At 45.6% G+C, this 26840-nt stretch overlaps 1 protein-coding gene across 5 annotated transcripts in view; it reads left to right on the forward strand.

The window, feature by feature from the left end:
- Positions 1-26840, forward strand: part of LOC143988961 (adhesion G protein-coupled receptor F5-like) — a 314489-nt gene that overhangs the window by 148945 nt on the left and 138704 nt on the right. For 4 of the 5 annotated variants that reach the window (XM_077488917.1, XM_077488920.1, XM_077488918.1 and 1 more), the window contains one exon: positions 20936-21154. The exons of the other annotated variant lie outside the window; for it this stretch is intronic. In XM_077488917.1, the coding sequence (XP_077345043.1) occupies positions 20936-21154 (219 nt within the window). The remainder of the gene's footprint in view (positions 1-20935; positions 21155-26840) is intronic. 5 annotated transcript variants of the gene reach the window in all.

Genomic DNA, 26840 nt, shown 5'->3' on the forward strand with positions numbered 1-26840 from the left:
CTGGGATCGTGGTTACTTTGTTTAACCTAGATACTGGGGGGTCAAACGATTGGGGGAGCCGACCATTTTTTAAGGAGGCTCTCTTCAAGGGGTACCGCACCGCCATTCTTTTTGGGACCGAAAAAGTCTGTTGCAGGCTTCTCCATTCCTTGTATATGAACTTATCAAAATAAGTCAGATACGGAAACACCTTAGGTGTACGAGCTGGCTTATGGGACCCAAAAGGGACCACCACCTCAGCAGGGGATCCTGCTGCATTCTGCATTTTCAGGGTATCACGCACAGTGGTGATAAGTGCTCCAACTAGCAATTTTTTTTTTTTTCCTGTGCGGACCCGGATACGGAATCATCCTCACTGTCTGATCCGTCCTGGTCAGCGTCCTCTGACACATCAGAACAGGGGCCACCAGTCACTGTGGGGCCCGACTCTGAATCAGAGCTTTCGCCAGAGGACGGGGGGCAGAGGCCATTTTTTACCCCCCTTGCGCCTGCACGAAGCATCCACCCTGGCAACTAAAGTTTCAAGCGTCCAAAGGCACTGCACTATTTGCAGGTGAGCCAGCTTCCGACACCATGCTGACCCACCCTGTCTGCCAGCCTTGGGGACTTAGGACAAGGTGCTCAATCCCACCCTCCTAGCTTCTAACAGACTGAGGGGCCCCACCGCAGGACTCACCACCCCGACCGAGTGCTGGGCCATGCTGTTGCTGTTGCTGATGGCTGTGTACTTTGTCAGCTCACAAGTGTCCAGGAACAAAAAACGCGCTGTTCTGAGGCACAGGAACCAGCGCTGTGGAGAAAAACCGCTCTGAGTCTAGAAGAAAATTGCCACCAGGCTGTTTGTATAGAAAAAACACAGGGAAAATGGCTGTCGAACTCCAGAAAATGGCCGCAGACCATGCTTCTCACAGAGGCTAACAGAAAATGGCCGCCGATCATGCTGATCACACAGATAATGGCGGCAGCACATGCAGAGCCCACAGACACCAGCAGAGAGACAGATGACAGCACAGGAACACAGACAGCCAGCGCAGCCCCCAATCAAGGATCAGAGCCCCCAGAGGACCCCTGGCCCAGGTACACACACAGCACTACAGCCCAGTCATGTAGCATCCCCTACAGGGGGGAGGGAAAACAGGGACAGGGAGAGAGGAAAGGGAGAAGAGTGACCCCCTAATCAACCTCCTAGGGAATTCCCAGCTGCTCTGTCCTGCCGAGACAGGGAGAGCTGTACTTACTGTCAGGACGAGCTGGAGGCATCCCATCACAGATCCACACCCGAGCAGTATGGTGTGGCTGCGGGCCACGGCACACTGTGGCAAAGACATCCGTAGTCCAGTCATATGTGTGCCCTGAAGCATTGTGCTCACCGGCCGCCACTGGAGCCTGAGTGGCATGTCATGGCTGACCCAGTGCATAGCTAGGGCTTGCACACACTCGATGGCCAGGCTGGGGAGACTACAAGTATCTATATTATCCAGCCTGTCACCCAGCCAGCTGTTTGTAGAAGATCACAGGATCTTAAAATCTTGTGCAAAAGGCAAAAATCCTGAAAAAATCCCAGGACCGATGGTCCCGTAGGGAACCTAGGTCCTTCTCCTTCACTAGGCAGAAAACAACTGAGCCGCAGGAAGCAGGATGAGGGGTCATTGCCAGAGGGACCGCCCCCCTGGGCGGGACTGTACAGTTCTGTTTTTCACTTGTGTTACATGTTCTGCCTAGTCCTCTCCTGAAGGTGGCGGAATAACCCTATGTTCAAGATTAATGGAGCTGTGTCCATCAATGAACGAAAGAGAAAATTATTTTTTTCCCCTTTGTTTAAGACTAGGTGTTCTAAGTGGATACAGCGTGGACTGCAACACTATGGTGGACTGTGACATTATAGTGAACACATCGGACACTTTTGACACATTTTTGGGACCATTGGCATTTATACAGCGATTAGTGCTATAAATATGCACTGACTACTTATAAATGCCACTGGCAGGGAAGGGGTTAACACTGGTGAGCGATCTGGGGGTTAACTGTGTTCTCTCTCTGTGTTCTAACTGTAGGCGGGATGGGATTGACTAGGGGAAGAGAGAGATTGGTGTTCATACATAGTATGAGCACACAATCAGTCTCCTGTCCCCTGAGAGAACCATGATCTGTGTGTTTACACACACAAATCATGGTTCTCGCTCTGTCACGAGCGATCGCCACGGGTGCCCCTAGTGGCCAAAAGGCGAAGTGCCGTAAGGTAACGTCGCTTCACCCAGTGATTTAAAGAAAAGTTCAACATTTCCCATTAAAAAGCGAACAAAAAAAAATCATACATTCTTTTTTTATTTTTTTTTATTTCAAAATGTTATCATTACAAAAATAAAAGAGCAAGGACAAAAAGGGGAGCAGTCTTGCCCCCTCCCTACTACATAAGGTAAAAACCTATAGAAATTCTTTACTTTACACATTTCCCATTTCCCATTTCCCTTTCCAACCTCACCCATCTACACCCCCCTTCCACTTATCCCCCCTCTTTTTGATAAGAAGTAACCACCTTCCCCTCCCCTACAACCCTAACACCTCGCTATATTTCCTCATTAGATTAAATGTTTTCCATCTCTCCCACCTCCGGTGGGACTCCCTGCTTCCACCCTCCTCGTCTGCTCTAAGCTCTTCCATTCTATATATTTTGTCTATATTTTGTCTATTTTCTCAAACCATTCCCTTATTTTATGGCCCTCTACTTCAATTTTTTCGGGATAAAACTCTTTGCAGCATTTATCAGATGGATCGTCAGGAGTTTCTATATTCTTTTAGTGGGTTATCCACCGCATGAAATAGACATACCCAGGGGTCTTCGGGTAACTGTATGCTAGTTATCTCCTTTATATACCTTAATATTTCCCTCCAATAATTTGTAATCTTTGAACAGTTCCACCATATGTGTGCCATAGTCCCTGTTTATTTTCTTACATCAGGGGACACAGCGCCATAGTAATAACTATGTGGGTTATATCGGACCATCAGGTGCTGGACACTGGCATGCCCCTTAAGGTCTGAACTTCCCCCATATAACCCCTCCCATTACTGGAAGTCCTCCGTTTTTTCGCCAGTATCTAAGGTGTTCGGCACGGGTAAGGATGTGTATACTGAGCTCCAAGGGCAGTAATCCTTTGATGCGAGCCAGCAATCCTGACCGGATCTGTTCTGATGTCTCCGTAATGGACTAAATAAACGGTACCCGGGCCTCGTCATCGGAAGACACGAGGTTTTGCTTGCGAATGCTTTTAAGCTGGGCCCTGGGATCCAGTACTTTTTGGTAGTAAGGCCAATAAAAGTTTACTGGCAGGGTCTTCTCGCAGGTCCAGGATTGCGGGATTACCTGAGTGTACCCCTGTTCCTGAAGGTTTCCTTTCAAGGTCTCGGAGCCTACCATGAAGGGCGAAGATTGGGCTTTTCATCTCTGATAAAGCCCTGCCGCGGAAAGTAGGGGAGATTTTCTGCAAGGAATATCTCCTTCCATGTTTTTGTTGTCATGTCATGTATATGTGTCACCACTTGGGGCTGTATTGAGCACTCACCATTCTGAAGCTAGAAACAGCAGAAGCTTTCACTCTCCTCTCCGTTCAAGCCAGCTCAGGCCCTCAGGTATGAAGGGGGGTCTGATCACTTCCTGGGCCCCCAGAGTGGCGGTTTTCGTTCCTTTGGATGCCAGCCCGCTGCCTCTTTTTTCCTAAAAAAAAAAAATAATAATTGTTTTTTGGGGCAAATCGCGGCTGTTTTACCCCCCGGCCACCATGTTGCCAGCACTTATACACTTCCCTAGTTGAAAGGGGAAGGGGGGCGTTTTTCACGCAGGGGCGTGGCTAAATGGCATCAGACGCCGGCCACATGTGGAGGAAGTATTTTAAGGTATACAGGAAAAGCTGAAGTCTAGCGGTGGAGGGACAGAGCAGAGTGGTTTCTGGTCAGGTTTGGTGACACCGGCATCTTCCTTTTGACTGAACACATTGTATTGTAATGCTAGGATTAATAGCAGTAATTGTACTGTACTATAGACTAGCAAATTAAACATTCTTTTTCTGGTACTGCCTCTGCTTTGTACTGTAAGCTATGAGTGACAAAGGGACCAGGAACCCCTCTAAGGGTTTTAAGGGGTTAATGGTATACAACAAACTAAGAACCCTCCCAAAAGAATGTCTGGCTTCCTCACTGGGAGGTAAAAAAGAAAGATACGGCCAGTCGGATGAAACTGTCAAGGGTAGAACACTTCTGTCCTTGTATTTCATACAAACAGGTTTTTCTTCTACCATTTAAAAGATTATTGCTATGATGTCTCTCCATAATAGGACTAAACATAGCACATTCCCATCTAGTCCTCTGGACCCCTTTGTTGAGATGCAGGAGGCTAGGATCATGTAGATCTTCCCAAATATTGGAAGATACTTATTTTCCTCTTCAGAGGATCCTAACAGGGAGGGAGTAGCCACACAAGTCAGGTGTCAGTCTACTCCCTTACTTAACCCTTTTCTGCCTGCCACAGGCTCTTGAGGTATCTACCTCTAATAGGGTTCATTTGAATCTCCCCCACCTGGGAGTCCATTCAACATGGTGTCCTATGGAACAAGTTCTGTAATGTAAATCTGCAAGATGCAAAAAGCACTAAAAATGCATAGCTATGTATTCTGAATGGGAACATTTTATGAAAGAAATGGGGAGTTCCAGCTATTAATGCTGTAATCACTAGGCGATGGGGGGGAGGGTCCAGAGATAGAGATAGTCAACGTGGAGCATATTCCAGGGGGTAATATTAGGGGCATTAGTGGTAGGGTAACCAAAGCACATAAACCCAAGGTAAGTATAGTAGCAAGTCCTAGTTGTAATCTCGGAACACCAAAGAGGATAGTATGTGACCGGTCAAATATTAATGCATTAAAATGTTTGTTCACCAATGCCAGAAGTCTGCCAAGCAAAATAGGTGAGTTGGAAGCTCTGGTGCATCAGGAGAGCTATGATGTAATCGGTATTGCTGAAACTTGGCTTCACTCCTCACATGACTGGGCTATTAATATTCCTGGCTATGCACTCTTTCGGAAAGACAGAGTAAAAAGGAAAGGTCTGTCTGTATGTGAGAAGTGATCTGAAAGCGAGTGAGAGAGAGGACCTGGTGGACGGAGAGTGTGATGAGTCTGAAGCATTATGGGTGGAACTGCATACAGATGTGCGTAGTTCAAAGTTAATCATTGGAGTTTGTTATAGACCACCCAATGTTAATGAGGAGGTGGAGACTCAGCTCCTTGCACAGATAGAAAGGGCTGGGACGGTGATAATAATGGAAGATTTTAACTACCCAAAAATTGACTGGAGTAATGGCACTGCTGGGACAATTAAAGGGCAAAAATGTATAAACCTATTACTGGACAATTTTATGGTCCAGTTTATTGAGGCCCCAAATAGGAATGATGCTCTCTTGGACCTGGTAATCGCAAACCATGCAGAACATATTACTAATGTTCAGATAAAGGAACACCTGGGTAGCAAAAATCACATACGGGAAAGATAAAAACGCTTAATTTCAAGAGAGCAAATTTTCCAAGGATGAGGGATGCTCTCCAGGACCTAGACTGGGAGAGAATGTTTGTGATCTCACTGCAAATTATATTCCCATGGGCAATACGTTTAAAAGGCTAAAAATAAAACCTATGTGGCTCACGGCCAAAGTTAAATAAGCTATAAACTAGAATAAAAGAGCTTTTAAAAAATATAAAAATGAAGGAGCACTAGTGTCATTTAAATGTTACAAAGAATATAACAGAATATGTAAAAAGGAAATCAAGGATGCAAAAATTCAAAATGAAAGACAGATTGCAAATGATAGTAGGACAAACCCCCAAAAATTCCTTAAATATATTAATAGTAAAAAGGTCAATTCTGAGCATGTAGGCTCTTTACAAAATAATCTGGAGTGGGTGACTGGGGACAAAAGGAGCATGGGGGAGCTCATGTCAATAATGGGGGTGATAGTGACACAGCCCCAAATCCACAATGGCTCAAAAGTGATATGGTCCAGAAATATTTGGACAGAATAAAGGTGGATAAAGCACCTGGACCTGATGGTATCCACCCACGGATCCTAAAAGAATTGAGCTCTGTAATTTCAAAGCCATTGTATCTAATTTTTAGGGACTCATTAATGACAGGAATAGTACCACTGGATTCTATGGTCAGATGTACTGCCTGAAACTTCCAACAAAGTTGATAGGCAAGGTCCTCTAACCTGGACCATCTCCCCTGGACAGAATCTTCTTCCAGGGCTGCTCCCTAGCCTAGAAGGCTGGCATCTGTTGTTAACACCTTCCAGGATAAAGATTTTACCTCCTGATGGATAACAACCACCAATTTTGGCTCTGACCTCTGTCGGGAGCCAAGCATAATGGAAACAAAAAAGGCCTGAATCTTCTTTATTCCAAACCGACAGGATGGCGACTTGAAGCAGTCTTTGAATAAAACTGCGCGTAAGGGACAGACTTAAAGGAGGCCACCATTTCCCCTAAAAATCTCCTGCAGCCGATTGAAGGAATATTCCTTTATCCTGATAAGTTGAATTAGTCCTACAATGGAACTGATTCTTGTCTGGGGTAAGAATACCTTCTTCTGTATGGTATCTATAACCAGCCCCCAAGTATCCTCCTCGATGGTTTTAAGGAGAATCTTCCTAGGCTGAGAATCCAACCTAGAGATTTCAGATATCTACAGCTGAGATCAGACTCTGGTTTTAGACTTGAGCCTGAATGATCTATTAAAAGTAGATCTTCTAATAGGCTAGGACTGTTATGCCTTGAGCCCTTAACCTGGCTAAAGGAGGTGCCAGAATCTTCCAGAACATTCGTGGTGCTGTGGCTAAGTCGAACGGCAGTGCCTAAACTGAAAAAAAAAAATTATATTTCAAACCGCAGAAATTTCTGGTAAGCGGGAAACTTTGGCACATGGAGATATGCAACTCCCTTTCTTGCAGGATGGACACAGCCGATCGAATTATGAAAGGATCGGATGTTTAAATACCGATTCAGATCTCTGAGATCTAGAATGGGTCTTACCTCTCTGTTTGGCTCTAGGACCTTAATAAGGTTTGAGCCAAAAAACCCTGTTCCACAAAGGGAATCTCTGATCCGGAGGCCAGAAACAGACACATCTTTTTTTGGAACCTTAGGAGCATTCTCTGAGGAGATGGACACTCTTGCATAAAGACTGCCACATCAGCAGCCCCAATGACCCCACAAGCAGCACCCAAACAGGGACCCAAACCCCCGGACCCTCAGATCGAAAGCCGACTGAGCCATCCGGGCTCTTGGAACTCTAGATGTAACCTAGAGAACAAAAAATTGCAGAAATCCCTCTGCTCTTAACATTGTTCCTGCCAGACCTTGAGAATCGCAGGACCTTTCCCCTCACCCAAACGAGTGGGGGTGCTCCTTCATGAGAAGGCCTTAGCATTCTGCTTCATGGGCTCTCTGCCCCCAAGATCCTGGGGCTGCCCTTGGGAACTTTCTCCTGACGAATGAGACCGTCAAGACTGCCAAAATGCAGATGCTCCAGGCATAGAAGAGGCTGCACGATTAAAGGAGACATGTTTAACCTCCTTTTACTTGTAAAGAGAGCATTACCCCTTTTGGATGTACTTATCCACTCTAAATAGCCATACCCCAGGAAGGGACAAAAACTGGCTAAGGGTTTTCACATGGTGCTTCTGCTGATCAATATTTCAGCCACGGACCTCTGCGAAAATGCACTAGTCCAAGTATAAGCCATAAGGCTTTAAACGATCGAGTCCTTCATAGCAACTGTGAGACACAAATACACCAGCCCCTTGCTGGGCCTGTTGATCAAGCAGAATTTTCAGGTATTTCACACCTGTTCCTTAACCCCTTGGAGTTCACATTTTCCAATGCTCTGGCGTGACTCAAAATGTGCTCCACCAAAATAGTGGAGCAGACATTAAAGGGTTAATGGACTGAGCTTCTCCAATTGTAGCAAGAACTGCAAAAGACATCCTGTCTTTAAAAGGAAAATCCAACCTTAACTTGCTGGATCCTTTAACATCAGTTCATTATGCACTGGACATGCGAGACTCTGCTCACTTAGGTGATTGCAGCATTAATAGCTGGAACCCCCAATTTCTTCATATAAATGTTCCCATTCAGAATACATAGCTATGCATGAATAGGAAAAAAAAACATCCCCAGGTGGGGGGGGTTCAAACAAATCTTATTAGAGGTAGATACCTCAAGAGCCTATGCTCCAGGCAACCAAAGGGTTAAGTAAGGCAGACAAACGCCTGACTTGTGCAGCTACTCCCTCCCTGTTAGGATCCTCCGAAGGGGAAAGATAAGTCTCTTCCAATCTTTGGGAAGATCTACCTGATCCCCAGCCTCCTGCACAACAAAAGGGCCCAGAGGACTAGATGGGAATCTGCTATGTTTACTCCTACTATGGAGAGACCTCATAGCAATAATCTTTTGAAATGGTAGAAGAACAAACCCGTTTGTATGAAATATACAGGGACAGAAGTGTTTTACCCTTGATGGCTCATCTGACTGACCTAACCTCTCAGGGGAGGATGACATTCTTTTGGAAGGGTTTTTAGTTTGTTGTACACCATTAACCCCTTAGAGGCGTTCCTGGTCCCCTTTTCACTCATAGCTTACAGTACAAAGCAGAGGCATTACCAGCAAAAGAATGTTTCACTTACTAGGCTATAGTACAGTACAATAACTGCTATTAATCTTAGCTATACAGTACAATGTTGTCAAAAGGGAAATGCCTGTGTCACCAAACCTGACCAGCCAACCTCTCTGCTCTGTCCCTTCACCGCCAGGTAGCAGCTTCTCATGCAGAGCTTTAAAATACATCCTACACGTGTGGCCGGCATCTACGCCATTTAGCCACACCCCCACACAGAAACGCCCCCCCCCTTCCTCTTTTAAAAAGGGAAGTTGAATCTCCCGCTCGAGCGCCGGCATCATGGCGGGTGGGGGGGGGGGGGTAAATCCTCCGCTCAGCTGCAGTTTGCCAAAAAAAAGTTGTTTTTTTGGGGTTTTTTTTCATAAAAGAAAAAAGCCAGCTGGCTGGCATTAAATCAGACAAAAATTGCCAATCTGGGGGCCTAGGAAGTGATCAGTCCCCCCTTTCTCTTACCTGAGGGTCTGAGCTGGCTTAGACGGAGAGGAGAGTGGAGCTTCTGCTGTTTCCAGCATCAGAATGGTGATTGCTCAATACAGCCCCCAGTGGTGACACATAGGCATGACATGACAATACAAAACATGAAAGGAGAGATTTCTCCCCTACCTTATCCTCGCAGCAGGGTTTTACCAGAGATAAAAACCCAATCTTCAGTCTTCACAGTAGGCTCCAAGACCTTAAAAGGAAACCTCCAGGAACCGGGGAGCTCTCAGGTTGACCCACAATCCTGGACCTGCGAGAAGACCCTGCCAGTAAACTTTTATTGGCCTTACTACCAAAAAGTAGTGGATCCCAGGGCCCAGTTCTTAAAAGCATTCGCAAGCAAAACCTTGCGTCTTCGGATTACTGCCCGTGGAGCTCAGTACAACACATCCTTACACGTGCCCAACACCATAGACACTGGCTAAAAAACTGAGGACTCCCAGTAGTGGGAGGGGTTATATGGGGGAAGTACACGCCTTAAGGGGCATGCCAGTGTCCAGCACCTGATACGTCGATATAACCCACATCGTTTTTACTATGGCTCTATGTCCCCTGATGTAAGAAAAGAAAATGTCTGAGCTGGAGGTATCACCAGTCATTCAACTCAAGCAAATCTTTTTCCATCTTTAATTTTTCCAGTGAGCTTATTTTCCCCCTATATATTATGTGTTTCAATTGAACATTTTCTCTTTTTATCTTTTTATCCAATTCCCTTCTAGAATACTTTTACCTGATGGGAAATAATCATTCTCTTTTAAAAATATTAGTGGGGAGTTGTGTTTCTATTTATTGTGTTTGTGCACTTCATCCCAAACTCTAATCGCATTTCTTGTCAGTGTAAGCCCTTGTACACACGGTCGGAGGTTCCGACGGAATGTGTCCTATCGGACCGTTTTGTCAGATATTCCGACTGTGTGTGGTCTCCATCGGACTGTTTCCGTCGGAATATCCGACGGACCAACTTTTTCAACTTGCCGGTAAAATTTTCCGACAAAATGCTCCGATCGGACATACTCCGATCATGTGTAGCCTACTCCGACAGACTAATAAATTACTTTAAAAACCTGTGTTGTGTGTTTTTTTATTGACACTTTCTCCCCCCCCCAGGTGAATTGGCAGGGGTACGATGTACCCCATACTCATTCACATAGGGTGGGGGGGCCAGGATCTGGGGGCCCCCTTATGAAAGGGGGCTCCCGGATTCCGATAAGCCCCCTGCCGCAAACCCCGACAACCAATGGCCAGGGTTGTCGGGAAGAGGCCCCCCTTCCCCAAAGCACCCACTGTCACAGATCAGCTGCGGAGCTGATCTGTGTCTCACCTTTACTGCAGTGGGTCAGCTGGCATCTGTTGTCCACTGTCTGATGTTCAGTTCTGTGCACTCTCCAGCTATGGGCGTCGACGCCCTTCGCCTGTTGCCTAATATATGATTCCTTCCTGCTACTTCCTGTCCAGCCCCTCATGTGCTTTTCTATTTAAACCCCTTTCAAACCTGCTACTGGTTGCTTGAGCAACGTTTGTTCCTAGCTCCCCTGTGTAACCTGTTTACCTGTCTTCTCTTGATCTGATCTTCTGTGTACTGACCCGGCTTGTTCTGATTATGTTGTCTGCAGCCCGCCCTGACCTTGGCTCACTACCTGGCTTACCTTGCTTCATCCATCCATCCTTGTCTACAGTGTCTTCGGGTACTTCCCTAGCGATCAGGGTGAACCCGGGGGTTGTGACCTGGGGTCAGCACACAGTTAAGTCCAAACCTTCGTGAGAGGGTCACTGGCGGAACAGCGGCTGACTCTTAGATTCCACGCCCTGGGGGATCCCGTGTCACCTGCTCGCCTGAGGGTTCGCTGTAAGTAGTACCGTGACACCCACCCCCATGTTGAGGGCATGTGGCCTGGTATGGTTCAGGAGGGAGGGCGCTCGCTTGTCCCCACCCCCTTTCCTGACCAGCCAGGCTGCATGCTTGGACAAGGGTCTGGTATGGACTTTGGGGGACCCCCTTGCCATTTTTCGGCATAGGGGTTACCCTTAAAACCCATACCAGGCAACGGGGCTCGCAAGGTGTCAATCTCGCCGAAGGAGGCGGCGAGATTGACTTCCTTCTCTAGTCCCATTGTACCCGAAGTCACGTTCAAAATGAACAAACTTTAGTCCGTGTGTGGGCAAGTCCATTCATTTGGAAAGTCCGGCGGACCTCTGCCAAAAGTCCGGCGGATTGTCCGCCGGACAAGTCAGTTCATGTGCGGGCAAGTCCACTAGTTCAGAAAGTCTGGCAGACCTCCGCTGGAAAGTCCAGCAGATTGTCCGCTGGACTAAGTCCGCCGGATAGTCCGATCGTGTGTACGGGGCATTACTGTCACTCATGTTTGGCATGGATTCAGTGCAAGACCATACCAGGTTAGGCTGCTCCCTAGATACCCCCCTGTGCATAGTTACCCTCCTGTATATAGTTAACCCCCCTCCTGTATATAGTTAACCCCCCTCCCGTATATAGTTAACCCCCCTCCCGTATATAGTTAACCCCCCTCCCGTATATAGTTAACCCCCCTCCTGTACATAGTTACATCACTGGCTGGGCTTTACACAGAGAGAGGGACAAGAGCAGAAAGAACTCCATGAGCGGCTGGCACCATGTGTTCAGTGGAAAGGGGAGGGGCCAATCCACGCAGCTAACCCCCGGCTTCAGTATTGTGAAGAGAGAAGTCGCTTCATTGGCTGCATGGATCGAGCCTCCTTCCTCTCTCCACTGAACACAAGGGGAACGATCTAGTGGCGGCGCCGGTGGCCATTTTGTTGAAGCCAGCTGGTGCAAAAGTGCAAAAGCAAACATTCCTGATTTCCCTGGGCAAAAAGGCAAAATCACAAATCTGGACGGCCTCCGATCGGGATGAGGTTCCCAAAATTGGGATTGTCCCGGGAAAATCAGGACTGTTGACAACTATGCTCCTATGATGGTGAAGGTGAACAGTAACCGCTAGAGCTCTTAGTAACATCCTTAATATGCTGTGAACCATACCCTGTCTGGCTCTTAACACCTGACCACTCTGAGAATAGGAGTGTGGCGTTTCCTTCCTGTTGTAAAGTATCCCCTGGAAAGAAGTTTGTATGAGGAACCAGTCTACCTACATCCAGATCTTTTTGATCACTGCTATATATAATCCCAGACTGCGAAGCTGAGGAGCGATTATTTTTGGTGAGTGGGGTCACCAAAGGGGGATCACCTTATCTCTGTGGAAGCACCAGAGTATACAGTATATTGTTTCACTGATTATAGAAGCACTGAAGCACTTTCAATTGTGGAGGCACTGTAATTTTTCACTTATTATTGAGCTGGAGCACTTTATAAATTGTTATATTATTATATTTTTGTTTTTCATGTCACCAATTTTGTGCAACCAGCACTAGGATATTTATTGGTTGTTATAGGCTGCTAGCGCTGCTCCATATTCTTTTATCACATTTAAAGTTTTAGCCCTTTTTGTGCAGCAGCTGCAGTCTCTCATCTATTTTTTTTCACTTTAGCTTCACTTTAGTTCGTTTTCACTTTAGTTTTTTTAATTAGATTTTTAGTATGTACACTCCCCAGCCACTTTATAAATACTAATCAGCCAATTACATGGAAGCAACTCAATACATTTAGGCATCTAGACGTGGTGAAGATGACTTGCTGAAGTTTAAACCAAGCATCAGAATGGGGAAAAAGGGGGATTTAAGTGACTTTGAACGTAGCATGGTTGTTGGTGCCAAACAGACTGCTCTGAGTCAGGGGCTGGACTGACAACTCATGGGGCCCCTGGGCAACAGGAGACCCTGTGTCCCTGACCACACTCAAGCCGCACACACACACGCCTGCACTGCATGGACGCATCCTTCGTGGGATCAAAACTGGTTGATTTATGACAGGCTGAAGAGGGTGGGACAGGGCTAAGGAGGCCAAGTGTCTAAGGAAGCGGAGACAAAGACCCCTTTCACACCACACCGCCCATAGCATGGGTGGTAAAACGCCGCTATTTTTAGAGCCGTTTTACTGCTGGATTTGCAGTGCATATCGGCCGCTAGCGGGGTGCTTTTACCCCCACTAGCGGCCGAGAAAGTGTCAAAACCGCCGGAAATACGCCGCAATCACGCTGATTTCAATGGGGAGCAGCGGTGGAGGAACAGTAAACACACCGCTCCTTCACCGCTCCAAAGAAGCTGCTGGCAGGACTTTTCCCTGACGTCCTGCCAGCGCACCGCTGTAGTGTGAAAGCCCTCGGGGCTTTCACACTACATACAATGGTGCAGCTTCTTTAGGGCGGATTGCAGGCGCTATTTCTAACGCTATAGCGCCTGCAAAACGCCCTGGTGTGAAAGGGGTCTTAAAGCTGGAGGTCCAATAAAGCAGGGTTTCTCAACCTTTTTACCAAGGAGCTCTTGGCAAATAGTTTGAGATCTTAGGGAACCCCTAAAATGTTCAGTTCTACAGCTCACAAAACATTGGTATGATCAGCGAGCTGTTGATATAAGAATTACTTTTAGAAATAGCATAAACAATGGAATAAATATTAAAACCTACCTATTTAATGTGAAACTTGTGCTTGCATCATTCTGTGCAGATGCTCAATTCTGGGTCGAACCAGAGATAAGCAGTGCACAGGGGGCAGCAGGGCAGAGCATGGGGAGTCAAGCGGGCACAGTACACAGGGGGGCAGCAGGGCAGAGCATGGGGGAAAGCATGGCAAAGTATAGGAGCCAGCAGGTCCGAGCACAGGGGATCAGGAGGGCACAATATGTGCGTTTGTGTGTGAGGGGGGCAGGAGGGCACACTACATGGGGAGCAGCAGGGCACATTATTAGGCACACCAGGGCACATCACGGGGGGGGGCACAGTAGGGTACATTACATGGGGGGACAGCAGGGAGCATTATTGGGCACAGTAGGGCACATTATGGGTCTAGCAGGGTGCATTATGGGGCACAGCAGAAAACATTACATGGGGTAGAATGGCACATTATGAGGCACAGCAGAGTATATTACATGGGGGCATGATGGCACATTATGGGGCACAGCAGAGCACATCATGGGGGCAAGAGGGCACATAGGGCACAGCAAAGCACATGGGGGAGGGGCAATATGGCATATTATGGGACACAGGCACATTACGGGGGGGGGGGGGGGCACAGCAGGACACATTATGAGGCACAATATGGCATATTACATGGGGCAAGCTGATACATTATGGGGCACAGCAGGGCATATTACATGGGGCAAGGGGGCACCTTACAGGGCACACAGAAAGGCACATGGGGCACAGCATGATACATCACAGCACACAGCTGGGCACATTATGGGGCACAGCATGGTGCATCCTGGGGCACACTGCAGGGCAAAGGGCACACAATAGGGCACATCACATGGCGCACAGCACAGCACAGGGCACATCACGGGGCATACAGTAGGGCTCAGGGTACATCACAAGATACACAGGAGGGAACGGCGCACATATGGCATGGGCCATACAGTAGAGTATATCACAGGGCACACAGGGCATGTCATAGGGCACACAGCAGGGCATATCATGGGGCACATAAGGCACACAGCATAGCTTGTTAAGGGGCACACAGTAGGGCACAGAACACATCACTGGGCACACAGCAGGGCACATGGAGCACAGGGCACATCATGGAGCACAGCGCAGGGCATGGGGTACACAGTTGGGTACACAGCAGGGCACGGGACACATCATGGGGCACAGCAGGGCACATCATGGGGCACATTGCACATAATATAATGGGACACACAACAGGGCATGGGGTACAAAGCAGGGCATATGACACATCACAGGGCACACAATGGGCACACAGAAGGATATGACATCATGGGGCATATATTAGGGCTCAGGGTACATCACAAGGCACACAGGAGGGAACAGGACACGCAGTAGGGCACATCATGGGCACACAGTAGGGCCCATCATGGGGCACACAGCAGGGCATGCCATTGGGCACACAGCAGGGCATGGGGCACACAGTAGGGCACATCATGGGATACACAGCAGGGCATAGGACATCACTAGGCACACAGCAGGGCACATCATGGGGCACAAGTCACATCATGGAGCACACAACTGGGCATGGGGCATACAGCTTGGCATGGGGCACACAAGGCACATCATGGGGTACACAGCAGGGCACAGGACACATCATGGAGCACACAGCACATCATGGGGCACACAGTAGAGCATGGAGCACACATCTGGGCACACAGCAGGGCCTGGGGCACACAGCAGGGCACATCATGGGGTATTATGGCCCCCTACTGGCCACGGGCCCTTGGGCAGTGGTGGAATGGTCTGTCCGCCCCTGGTCTGAGTATTTCAAAAACTGTTCATCTACTGGGATTTTCACGCATAACCGTCTCTAGGGTTTACAGAGAATGGCCAGAAAAAAGAGAAAATATACAGTGAATGGTAGTTGTGTGGACAAAAATGCCTTGTTGATGTCAGAGGAGAATGAGCAGACTGATTTGAGATGATAGAAAGGCATATAAACAGTAACGCAAATAACCACATAATTTAATTTCCTTTAGATTTACCTTCAACTATGTAGTGCATACAAATGGAAAGTGTTCATGCCTGACCTCGTATTATATGGTTTTGGTAAATCTAAAGGAAAATTGTATAATGTATGGCCAACTTAACTCAAATAACCACGCGTTACAACCAAGTTATGCAGAATATCATCTCTGAACGCACAACACATCGAACCTTGAAGCAGATGGGCTACAGCAGCAGAAGACTACACCAAGTACCACTCCTGTCAGCTAAGAACAGGAAACTGAGGCTACAATTTGCACAGGCCCACTAAAATTGGACAATGGAAGAATGGAAAAACGTTGCCTGGTCCGATGAGCCTCAATTTAAGCTGCAACATTCAGATGGTAGGGTCAAAATTTGGCGTAAACAAAATACAAGCATGGATCCATCCTGCCTCGTAGGGATGAGCTTGGTGTTTTCGAGTCAAACGCATGTTCGACTCGAAAACAGGCTGTTCGCATGTGTGGCAAATACCGAACGTTATGGGCCATTCACGCCAAATTCGTGTGGCGCTCATGGCCCACAATGCACTGCGCCATCGCAGTGCATTGCTCGCTCATGATTGGCCAAGCATGCACTGTGACCGCAAATCAGAGCGCCGGCAGCAAGGAGAGCCATAATTGGCAACAGGCAGAATGCCTGTGGCCAATTATAGCTCAGGGGGTTTAGTACACACCCCACACTATATAAGGCCGCCAGCGCTGCGGCCATGTGTAGTGTGTTCCGGTGTGCAGGGAAAGAGCAAGATAGGCAGGGACAGTGTGTTCTTTTCTCAGGCATCTGCAGGAGTTAAAGTGTGTGTTGTGTGCCTCCAGCACAGTATACACCTGTAGCTACCCTTTTTTGCTGGTGTTCTCTAATACAGGCATCTGCAGGATTTAAAGTGGGTGTTGTGTGCCTCCAGCACAGTATACACCTGTATCTACACTTTATTGCTGGTGTTCTCTAATACAGGGATCTGCGGAAGTTAGTGGGTGTTGTGTGGATCCAGCACAGTATACACCTGTACCAGTTCAAAATTACAAACAGATTCTACTTAACACAACAAAACTACGCAGTCCCTGTCTTGTTTGCACCGCCTGTATACTGCTGTTCTGAGTATATAGGGCCTGGAAGCTCCACGCCTTTCCTTTTTTTAATTTGGGTACGGGGTTCCTCTTAATATCCGTACAAGACCCAAAGGGGCTGGTAATGAGCAGGGGGGCTACCCATGCCATTTTTCTTAATGATTTTCATCCGTATTGCCAGATCCAGATATTCCATTAAAACCGCAAGCAGTTTTAGATTACTTTTTTTCTGTTAAATGTAATTTTGTGCAGGGACTGTTCTAAACACGGAAAACAAGTGGCACTTCACAGGCATACTATAGACACCCCCAGGAACAATATTTAAAGGTATATTTCATTTTTTTTTCACTTTAATCATCATTAAAATCAGTGCTTCCGAAAAAAACTGGCGTTTTTAAAAATAAAATTGGCATTGACCCATGTCCCCAAACCCTTTTTCGGACAATATCTTGCATATTAGCCATTAAAATAAGCACTTTTTATTTTGAACGTTCCAGTCCCATAGACTTCAATGGGGTTCTAAAGTTCACAAATTTGCGGTCCGTTCGAAAGTTCTGGTGCAAACCGAAGCGGGGGGTGTTCAGCTCATCCCTACTGCCTTGTATCAACGGTTCAGGCTGGTGGGGGTGTAATTATGTGGGGGATATTTTCTCTTTCAATAGTTTTTATTGAATTTTAATCTTTGATAAATACATCATGTATCATCAAAATCAGGTATAAAGCAAATACATAACATAAAAGAAAGAAAATATAATAAAAGCAGGATTCAATAATTAAAGAAAAGAAAAACAAGTTATAAAAGGTATCTTAAACACCTATATCTAAGACTATTGTAGGGCATGAAAGACTTGGAATGTAAGGGTGTACTTCTTTTAGGTGTACAACCTCTAAGTAAAAAATGTTATCAATGGTCTAGAACCAACGAGAAAAAGCAATAAGCTACCTAAATCTAAACCTGAGGCCTGAAAAGAAAGGCTACAAACGTTGTATAAGAAGAGAAGCTAAACTCGATCCAGAGCAATGATAACCTATTATGAACGAAAAGCAGTATATGGGAAAGAAATTTCCATAGAAACTTCTATATGGCAAATAGCCTAGGAATAAGTAGATAAGACCTTCAAAAAAATAGCTATAGTCAAGTCTGCTCTCCTTATGTTTGGTATCTATCATTACGAGGCTTCGTAATATACAAATCTGAAATTTATATTAATGATATATAAAAAAAAAAAAATTTTAAGGCCTAAGTGGGGGGATAGAAAGTTAAATTCGTAAACATGGCGGCAACTCCTACGGAAACCCCCGAGATCACCACTCCACCCCAATGGGCTCACACTGTGGAGTGGGATAGCTCGGGGAGTTCCCGCTGAAGAACTCCCCACCTCCGTCCCTCCAAACCCCCCGACAGCACCAAGAATTCATGCTCCTCGGAGGGAAGCGGACAGTCAAACTCTAGAATTCCCAAGTCTATTCCAAATAACCTCTTTAGAACTAGTAAACTCCGGTCAGAACCACAAAGGTTAACTGAGGGCAAAGACACTAGGACAAGATAGCATCAGATCAGTAACTTAATATGAGAAATCCTGCGTAAAGAAAAGCTAAATAGAAAGTAGAAAGTGGAATCAGGAAAGAAGAGGGAGGGTAAGGAAGGGAGGGTTGTACAGGGTTCAGGGTCATGGCTCCATTCATGTAAATCTTAAGACTGTAGGTGTCCTGGAAATAATTGTACTTTGACGTGTTGGGCCCATGGATCCCATGTCCATTCAAATTGTTGAGTGGTATTCCGCAGTTTAGCTACTATTTGTTCCTGAACCATAATCCAGGAGATTTTGTGCCTGGCAGCCACGAGGGAAACCCTAGAAGTTTTCCAAGCTTTTGCTAAAGTGATCTTGGCTCCCAAGCACATAAAAAAGATTACTTGTTGAGTATGTTTAGGGGTATTGTGTAACCTGCGGTTCAGAAGGATATATGAAGGGTCTTGTGGGATTGGGGCTTTCGTGACCTTCCTCACTAGATGTAGAAATTTATTCCAAAAGTTTCGTATGCGGGGACACGTCCACCATATATGGAACATCGTACCTAAATGACCACATCCTCTGAAACAGAGCGGTGAAATTTCTGGATACATCTTAGAAAGTCTCACAGGAACATAATACCATTTCGTTAGAATTTTGACATTAGTTTCGATTAAGGAAATATTCAAAATACCTTTAGATGAACGTCTAAAAACTTGAAACCACGTTTCCGTATCTAGTTGGATGTCCAAGTCTTCCTCCCAAGAACGAGCATATACCGGTTTATCATTCCTATCTGCCAGGGAAGAGTAGATGAGGGAAATACCTCCTTTGCGGAGACCTTGTTTTAAGCACCATTGCTCGTAAATCGTAGCCTTGTAACTATTTGATTTGTCAAGTTCAAGAGAATGTATAAAATGTTTAATCTGTGAGAGTCTCAATTGTTCTGAATCGGGCATCTCTAGTTTGGAGTAGCAGTGTCCCATTGAAATGGGTCCATTTGGTGTAATGAAATGTCCAATTCTGAAAAGGCCCTTGTTCAACCACCATTGAAAATCTTGGATATTCAGGCCAGGAGGGAAATCAGGATTATGGAATAAATGTACGAGGGGTTTCAGTGGGGAAATCAGGTGCTCGTTTTTGTATAGTCTATCACATAGTGCTAGGGATTGAGAAAGTGTGGGGGACAATATGGCAGGTCTTTAATTTGTTGGTCTCCATACCGTAGTAGATGATCTAATGTATAGTTAGGTACTGTCTGGTTCTCAATAGAAACCCAGTCTGGACTATTGGTATTAGTATATATTGCTGAGAATTGTGCTAGTTGTGCTGCTTGATAATATAAATAGAGGTTAGGAAGTCCTAAGCCACCTTGGGTTGTCCGGCGGAACAGGATGTCACGCGCCAGTCTGTGTCCCTGCTTACCCCAGACAAATCCAATCACTTTTGATTGGAATTTATTGAGGATCGACTTTTTAATAGGTATGGGAAGGGCTCTAAATAAGTACAAGATTCGAGGTAATAAGTTCATCTTGACTGCATTGAGCCTGCCCAGCCAAGACAATCCTTCTTTAGACCATTTAGTGAGATCTGCTTCTAAAGATCTGAAGGCGGGTGGGTAATTAGCATTGTATAAATTACTGACACACTTGGTAAGAGAAACACCCAGATAGGGAATCCTATCCGTTGCCCAGGAGAAGGGAAAGAAGGGCGCGAGTCGGGAGATAGTTAATGAGGGAACTGAAACATTAAGAGCAACTGACTTTGAAGTATTAACTTGGAGACCTGAAATAGTACCGAAGTCCCGGAGAAGACAAAGTAAATTGGGGGTGGAGATTAGTGGCGAGGTCATAAATATAAGCATATCATCAGCAAAGAGAGCACATTTATGCTCTTCTAAACCACAGCAAACACCTTTAATATTTATATCTGCTCTAATGGCAATGGCAAGTGTTTCTATAGCTATAGTAAAGATTAACGGTGACAAGGGGCAACCCTGTCTAGTACCTCTACAGATGTCTAATGGTTGAGAAAGATGGCCTAATAAACGTACTTGAGCAGAGGGGGTTGAATATAGGGATTGTAGAATGTTCATAAAATTTGCCCCGAAAACCCATTTAGTGAGAATTCCAAAAAGATATGGCCATGAAACAGAATCAAATGCCTTCTGCAAGTCCAAAGACAGCAGAAGGCCTTCTTGTGCCGGGCCTGTGGGGGATATTTTCTTGGCACACTTTTGGGCCCCTTCGTACCAATTGGACATCGTTTAAACACCACAGCCTACCAGAGTATTGTTGCTGATCATGTCCGATGTCTGATCATCAGAGAAATGGTGATAATTCTTTTTGAATCTGTTGCAGTCATAGCGACAGGTTCTTAAAGTGGCGGTACTAAGAACCACCTGAATGTATCAGAAACCTGAACAAAGCTGTCACAAAGTTTGCCTGAATTAGGTGCAGGTTGTTGTGAAGGGACCCTACCACCAGAAAAGTGTCGTAAATGTTTTACTGAATCCTCTGCTATATCTATTGTGGGACATGTGAGGTACAAACCTGACCTGTTTTCTGTTTTGCTATCGACAGGTACCTACATTTGTATTGTCAATCAGGGGAGCCTTTCCACATCTGCCAGCGTCATAGTGACTGTTGTACCTTTGCCTAATAAAGAAGTGATATCTGTATTCCCTTTGACGACAGTTATAACAAGCTGTGATACACAGACAAAATTGTCATGTTGTATAAGGGACCCTGCTTTCTCTAGTTGCCGTATAACCTTCACAAATGACAACTCGCCCACACGTGGTAAGTAAAATGTCATACTGATGTGAAGGACAGGGTTTTTCAGAAGTGTCTCTGCACTACCTGTTGGTTTGGAATGTACATCAAACAAGGATATATGTAACTAATCTAAAAACTGCTCCCCCTCCTAACACCTATTCTGACTTAACCTATGTAAGAAATATCTATATTATAGTTGCAAACATTGTCAAAAAATGTATAGGTACACTTTTTTGTCTGTAGGCGTAGTCTTCTTATATTTAGGGGCGGGGCATTCGTTTTAGGAGCGGTGTAGTGGGCAAGGGAAAACAGGTGTGGTTTAAACAGAAAAATGGGTGTGGCTTAAATGGGGCGTGGTTCAATGAGGTGTGGTTCAAGTCTGAGATGATTGAGGAACGAAGGGAGAAAGAAAGAAATAGCGAGGGAAGGAGAGAGAAGGAAGGAAAGAAAGAGGGATGGAGGGACAGTAGGCCCAGATCCTACACCACCATAGCAATATGTGTATTCCAGGAAGTCTAACAATCAGCAGATTAAGATACTCCAAACACCTGGTGTTGGCGCTTCAATCATCCCAGTTGTTATGGTGTCAGGATGATTGAAGCACGTTATTTCTATTATTACATTGTAATATAAAATTAAATCATTCAACTCACCATAATGCAAAATCAGTGGAAACCCTAAGCGTGTCACTTGCCACCAGATGCCATCAGGTGTCCTCAGCAGGGTCCTTCCTTTCACCAGGCGTCCCCAGTGGAGTCCCTCCTTTTATGAGGCGTCCCCAGCAGAATCCCTCCTTTCACCAGGCGTCCCCAGTGGAGTTGATCCTTTCACCAGACATCCCCAGTGGAGTCGCTCCTTTCACCAGGCGTCCCCAGCGGAGTCGCTCCTTTCACCAGGCGTCCCCAGCGGAGTCCCTCCTTTCACCAGGCGTCCCCAGCGGACTCCCTCCTTTCACCAGGCGTCCCCAGCGGAGTCCCTCCTTTCACCAGGCGTCCCCAGCGGAGTCCCTCCTTTTACCAGGCGTCCCCAGCGGAGTCCCTCCTTTCACCAGGCGTCCCCAGCGGAGTCCCTCCTTTCACCAGGCGTCCCCAGCGGAGTCCCTCCTTTCACCAGGCGTCCCCAGCGGAGCCCCTCCTTTCACCAGGCGTCACCAGCGGAGCCCTTCCTTAGATTGGCGTCCCCTCTACTCGGACACATGGGGTGGAGGGTTGGCAGCAGCTCCATTTCCCGCCTTTCCCCGTGTGTTCAGTGGAGAGGGGAGGGGACTCCAATCCATACAGCCAATCGGCCTCAGTGTACAAGAGAATTGTCTACTTGTACACCGAAGAGAGAAGCCCATAATTTCGGCAGCTTTATAAGTAAATATCTCCTAAACGGTGCACGTTTAAGAGATATTTACTGTACCTATAGGTAAGCCTTATTATAGGCTTACCTATGAGTAAAAATTGTCCATGGGAGTTTTCTCCCATAAGTATATCCCGGATTTCTATTGTAAGATAATGAAGTAATACATTTTTTGTGATGAACAAGGCATTCTCTTTGTAATATTGTCTTGCAATTTTTTTTTTTTCTATGCAATCTATAGAAAAAAGACCACAAAACATGTTTTTTTCTTATTTGACCAGTGCTAGTATAAATACAATTAGGGGATAAATTTATATAAAAAAAAAAAATTGCTGGACAAATGTTACAAGCATTCACCCACCCCTGACAAATTCTGACCACATTTTATTTAATACTGTACAGTAATTTGCTATCATTGTCAGCTCCACCTAATGGACATAATGCAGTATGTGTGACGACTGGGGTATTTCAGAAAAAAATGCCACATTATGGAGCAGACGATTACAGGATAAAGCTAAATGTGGTAAAAATTTATGCCAGCTTGCCGAAAGCTTGTCACAATTTAACAATTGTTTTGTTGTTGTTATAAACAGACCCCTATGTGTTGGTGTGCTGTCTATAATGACCATAAAAATAACTTTCTTTATCGTACATCACAGAACATCACAGGACACAGAGCAACCATAGTAATTAATATGTGGGTTATACGCCACCTATAGGCGAATGGAAACTGGTACACTCAAGACAGGAAGTCCCCCCTATATAACCCCTCCCACACGGGGAGTACCTCCGTTTTTTCGCCAGTGTCTAAGGTGTTGGTCACGGTTAATGTTGTGCTAATAGAGCTCTGCTAAGAATATTCCTGACAGGATCAAGGGGTTATGCTATCGGACCATTCAAAGTGCCAAAGTGAATGGTACCCGAGCCTCGAGGAAGAAGATTGAGGTCCTGCCTGTAATGCTCCTCTTTTGAGGGCTGGACCCAGGGTATACTATACTATACCAAAGGTTGCTCTGGCAAAGTGCTGTACAGGTCCAAGGGTGAGGATCCCATATACCAAGGGGACCCAGTCCTTGAAGGTCTGTCATGACATGGTCTGCCGTGATGCGTGAAGATTGGGTCTGTCTGTGGTTCCAGCAGTATCCTGCGGCGGGAATGGTAAGTTGAGAAGATTCAAAAGGAACCTAGGTTCACTTATGGACTTCTCTATTTTGAGTGTCTTGCCTGTTGTCTCCACTAGAAGGGGTAAAAGTGCATACCTGAGAGTGTACAATACCATACTTCTCCAGTCCTGCTCAGTGCCAGCTTGCAACAGCCTGGCTCTAATAGCAGCCATCAGAAGGGATAGGGGGATTTCCTGGGTTCTCCTTGGAAGAGCTTGCCTCCTCCCCCCGCTGTCCCATTCAGGGGATCATGCTTTACACGCATGGGAAATATCCTCTTTTATACGGGGAGGTGATTATAGGATGCAAGGGGGTTTGGCTTAGTGGCCGGTGTGCACGAGGATCGAAGTGCAGGTGCAGGGCTCACTCCCTGTTTAAATAATTTCACTCTGAGAACAGTGGTAGCTGCTGGAGAGGACACAGGGCATATGTAGGGTACATAAGCTGTATGAGCAGTGGACACAGGCATTCTTAAGGCACATCTACTCAGAATCAGGCATATAGCCTCAGCTATAGCAGCATGATACTCATTCCTGGACTAGTGCTCAGCAGTGGATGCATTGTGTTAGTACCTCTGCTTTTGTGCTTAGGACTATGTCTTCCCAAAGTAAAAAGGGGAATTCAGCAGGGAGGAGTGCAAGGGTGCTGCGGTCAGGGTCCGAGGATCCTAGTCACGCTTCCACAGTACCATCCTCCCCTGAGAGAGCTGAAGCGACTGGCCAGTCTGAGCCATCCAGACCCTCAGGTGTTGCAGCTGCTTCCAACATTTCAGCCTCTGCATACATCACCAAGGACAATTTTGGCTTTAGCATTAGCTGGGTTGGAAGGGAAAATAGCAGATATGCTCGCATCTTCCTCCCAGGTTGGGAGAAAATGCTACAGGTCCCCCTCTCCTGCCCCTGACCTTCCAGCATTGGAACAGGAGGGGGCAGGAGATGTTGAATTACCTTTGGGGATCAAGAAGAAGGGCATGCGGATGTCTCCTCCTCTGAAAATGCAGTCTCAGAAGAGCCTTTTTCAGCCTCACAATTCCAAAGACTGCTGGTTCAGTCCCTTACAGAGTTGGTCCGTTCTGGATATAGAGGCAGCTGAAGCCTCCTTTTCCTCTTTGGGTTCCCTAAAACCTCAACAGGATCCTCACGCTTTTCCTGTACACCCTTTGCTGGAACAGCTAATATATGCTGAATGGGATAACCCTGATAGGCATTTTTTTGTCCCTAAAAGGTTTTCTCTTCTTTATCCTATGGTAGAGAAGTTCAACCAAGAAATAGAGTTTACCTGCAGTAGACACAGCTATCTCCTCTGTGAATAGGAGTGTGACTTGTCCAGTGGACAATGTCCAGGTGTTTAAGGGTCTAGCCGATAAAAGATTGGAATATTTACTTAGTGCCACCATATGATCGGCTGATGAAAATGAGGTTTGGTTTGGTCTTCCTGTTTGGCCGCTCTCCTATTCTCCTCACATTGAGGCTTAAATGGCACGCATCGCTGGTATTTTTAGCAACCAGGAAATAGACAAAAAGATCCAGCTAATTATCTGCAGGTTTGTCTCTTGTGTTTGGGGGTCTTAACTTAAGTTATCTATATAAGCACAGTTGTGGCAGTAGATAGACACCCCAGATGATGTCTTCTCAGATGAAATGCGTCGGATCGAATCTACAGCTACTACTGCATTAAATATCCCTATTTTATATAAGCGCTTGTTACTTATACTCAAATGTGAGTGTGTTTTTTTATTTTTTTTCAAATAAATGTTTTTCTGTTTAAACGGATTTACACTATGTGCATATGTTTTCCTTATTTTTGGTAAACCCAACCATCTCTGCTACTGAATCCATCCTTGAGTGGTGGTCTAATGCTACTTGTCCCTGAGACGAAATTGTGATTGCCACATTCTGGTGTCTGTCATCTCCAGTGCTGACGTCATCCGTCCTCGGTGCAGTCCCAACATACAGCTCTCAAAAACAAATTTAGCGAATGCCTTGTTGAGTCCATTCAATTTGGTGAGCCTCATTCCTATTGGTAGTGGCTGTCTCCATTTTCTTATCTTTGTGGTTGTGAATTGAAGACTTTTGTTTGGACTATTGTTTCACCAATGTAATTTTTTCCACACCTAGTTGGATCTCGTCAATGTTTTAATCATTGTTTTTTTTTCACTTATATTTAAATTTTTCACTGTTTCACAGAGTGAATTCTTAATTTTTATTTATGTTTAGAGCTGTTATATGCTTTAACCTCCCTGGCAGTATGATTATTTTAGATTTTAGGTGCTGAAAGCGGTACCATTATTTTGCGTGGAAATTTGGCGTTTTATATTGTAGGCCTGTAGTTCTTAGAAATAATTCACTTAAATCCGTCCAAACAAGAGTCTAACAGACATCCCGGGTATGATAAAATTAGAAATATGAAATCATAAATTATAATATAATATATATATATATATATATATATTATAAAACTATAAATAATTATAACAAATAATAATATTAAAAATTATTCAATAATGTAATCAAATCAAAAACACTGAAATATGCTGAGTTGCAGAATTGTTGCTGTCATTACTTTTAGTGGCTGATGACAAATTTCCCCACAAATTACTATCGCTCAATTCTGCGAGTGATTCTAATTTATTATCGCTGTTTTCTAGCTGGTCTAAAACCACTTGATGTAAACAGACATTTTTAGGTTGCTATGGACAATCTCCAGTTTCCTGGCATACAGATTATAATATAAAACTGCATGCAGGACACTGGTGAAACCACTAGGGACAAAGGGGATGTGTAATTATTTGATACAGTACTGTAATCTGTAAGATTACAGTATACTGTATCTATACTGTGTTTTTTACTTTTTGAATTTGGCGCCAAACTCCGTCCCCGTGCGTCGCAACGCTTGCAGGGAATGGAGCTCTGCACTGTCACACATCGAGCGAGGCGCGGCGGCTCGCTGATCACAGCGGTGAGACATCGCTGGATCCAGGGGACAAGGTAAGTAACCCTTACATGGATCCAGCGATGCGATCCCAAGTCTGGCTCAGGAATACCACTTATGGTAATTAAATCTCACCCCGAGCCAGACTCAGGAATACCGCCAGGGAGTTTGATAGGTTTTAACATGATTTATTATATACCGTATATACTCGAGTATAAGCCGAGATTTTCAGCCTCTTTTTTGAGGCTGAAAGTGCCCCCCTCGGCTTATAC

The sequence above is a fragment of the Lithobates pipiens genome, unplaced genomic scaffold, assembly GCF_037356315.1.
Source record: "Lithobates pipiens isolate NorthernLeopardFrog02 unplaced genomic scaffold, aLitPip1_a1.2 Scaffold_18, whole genome shotgun sequence".
NCBI classification, from domain to species: Eukaryota; Metazoa; Chordata; class Amphibia; order Anura; family Ranidae; genus Lithobates; species Lithobates pipiens.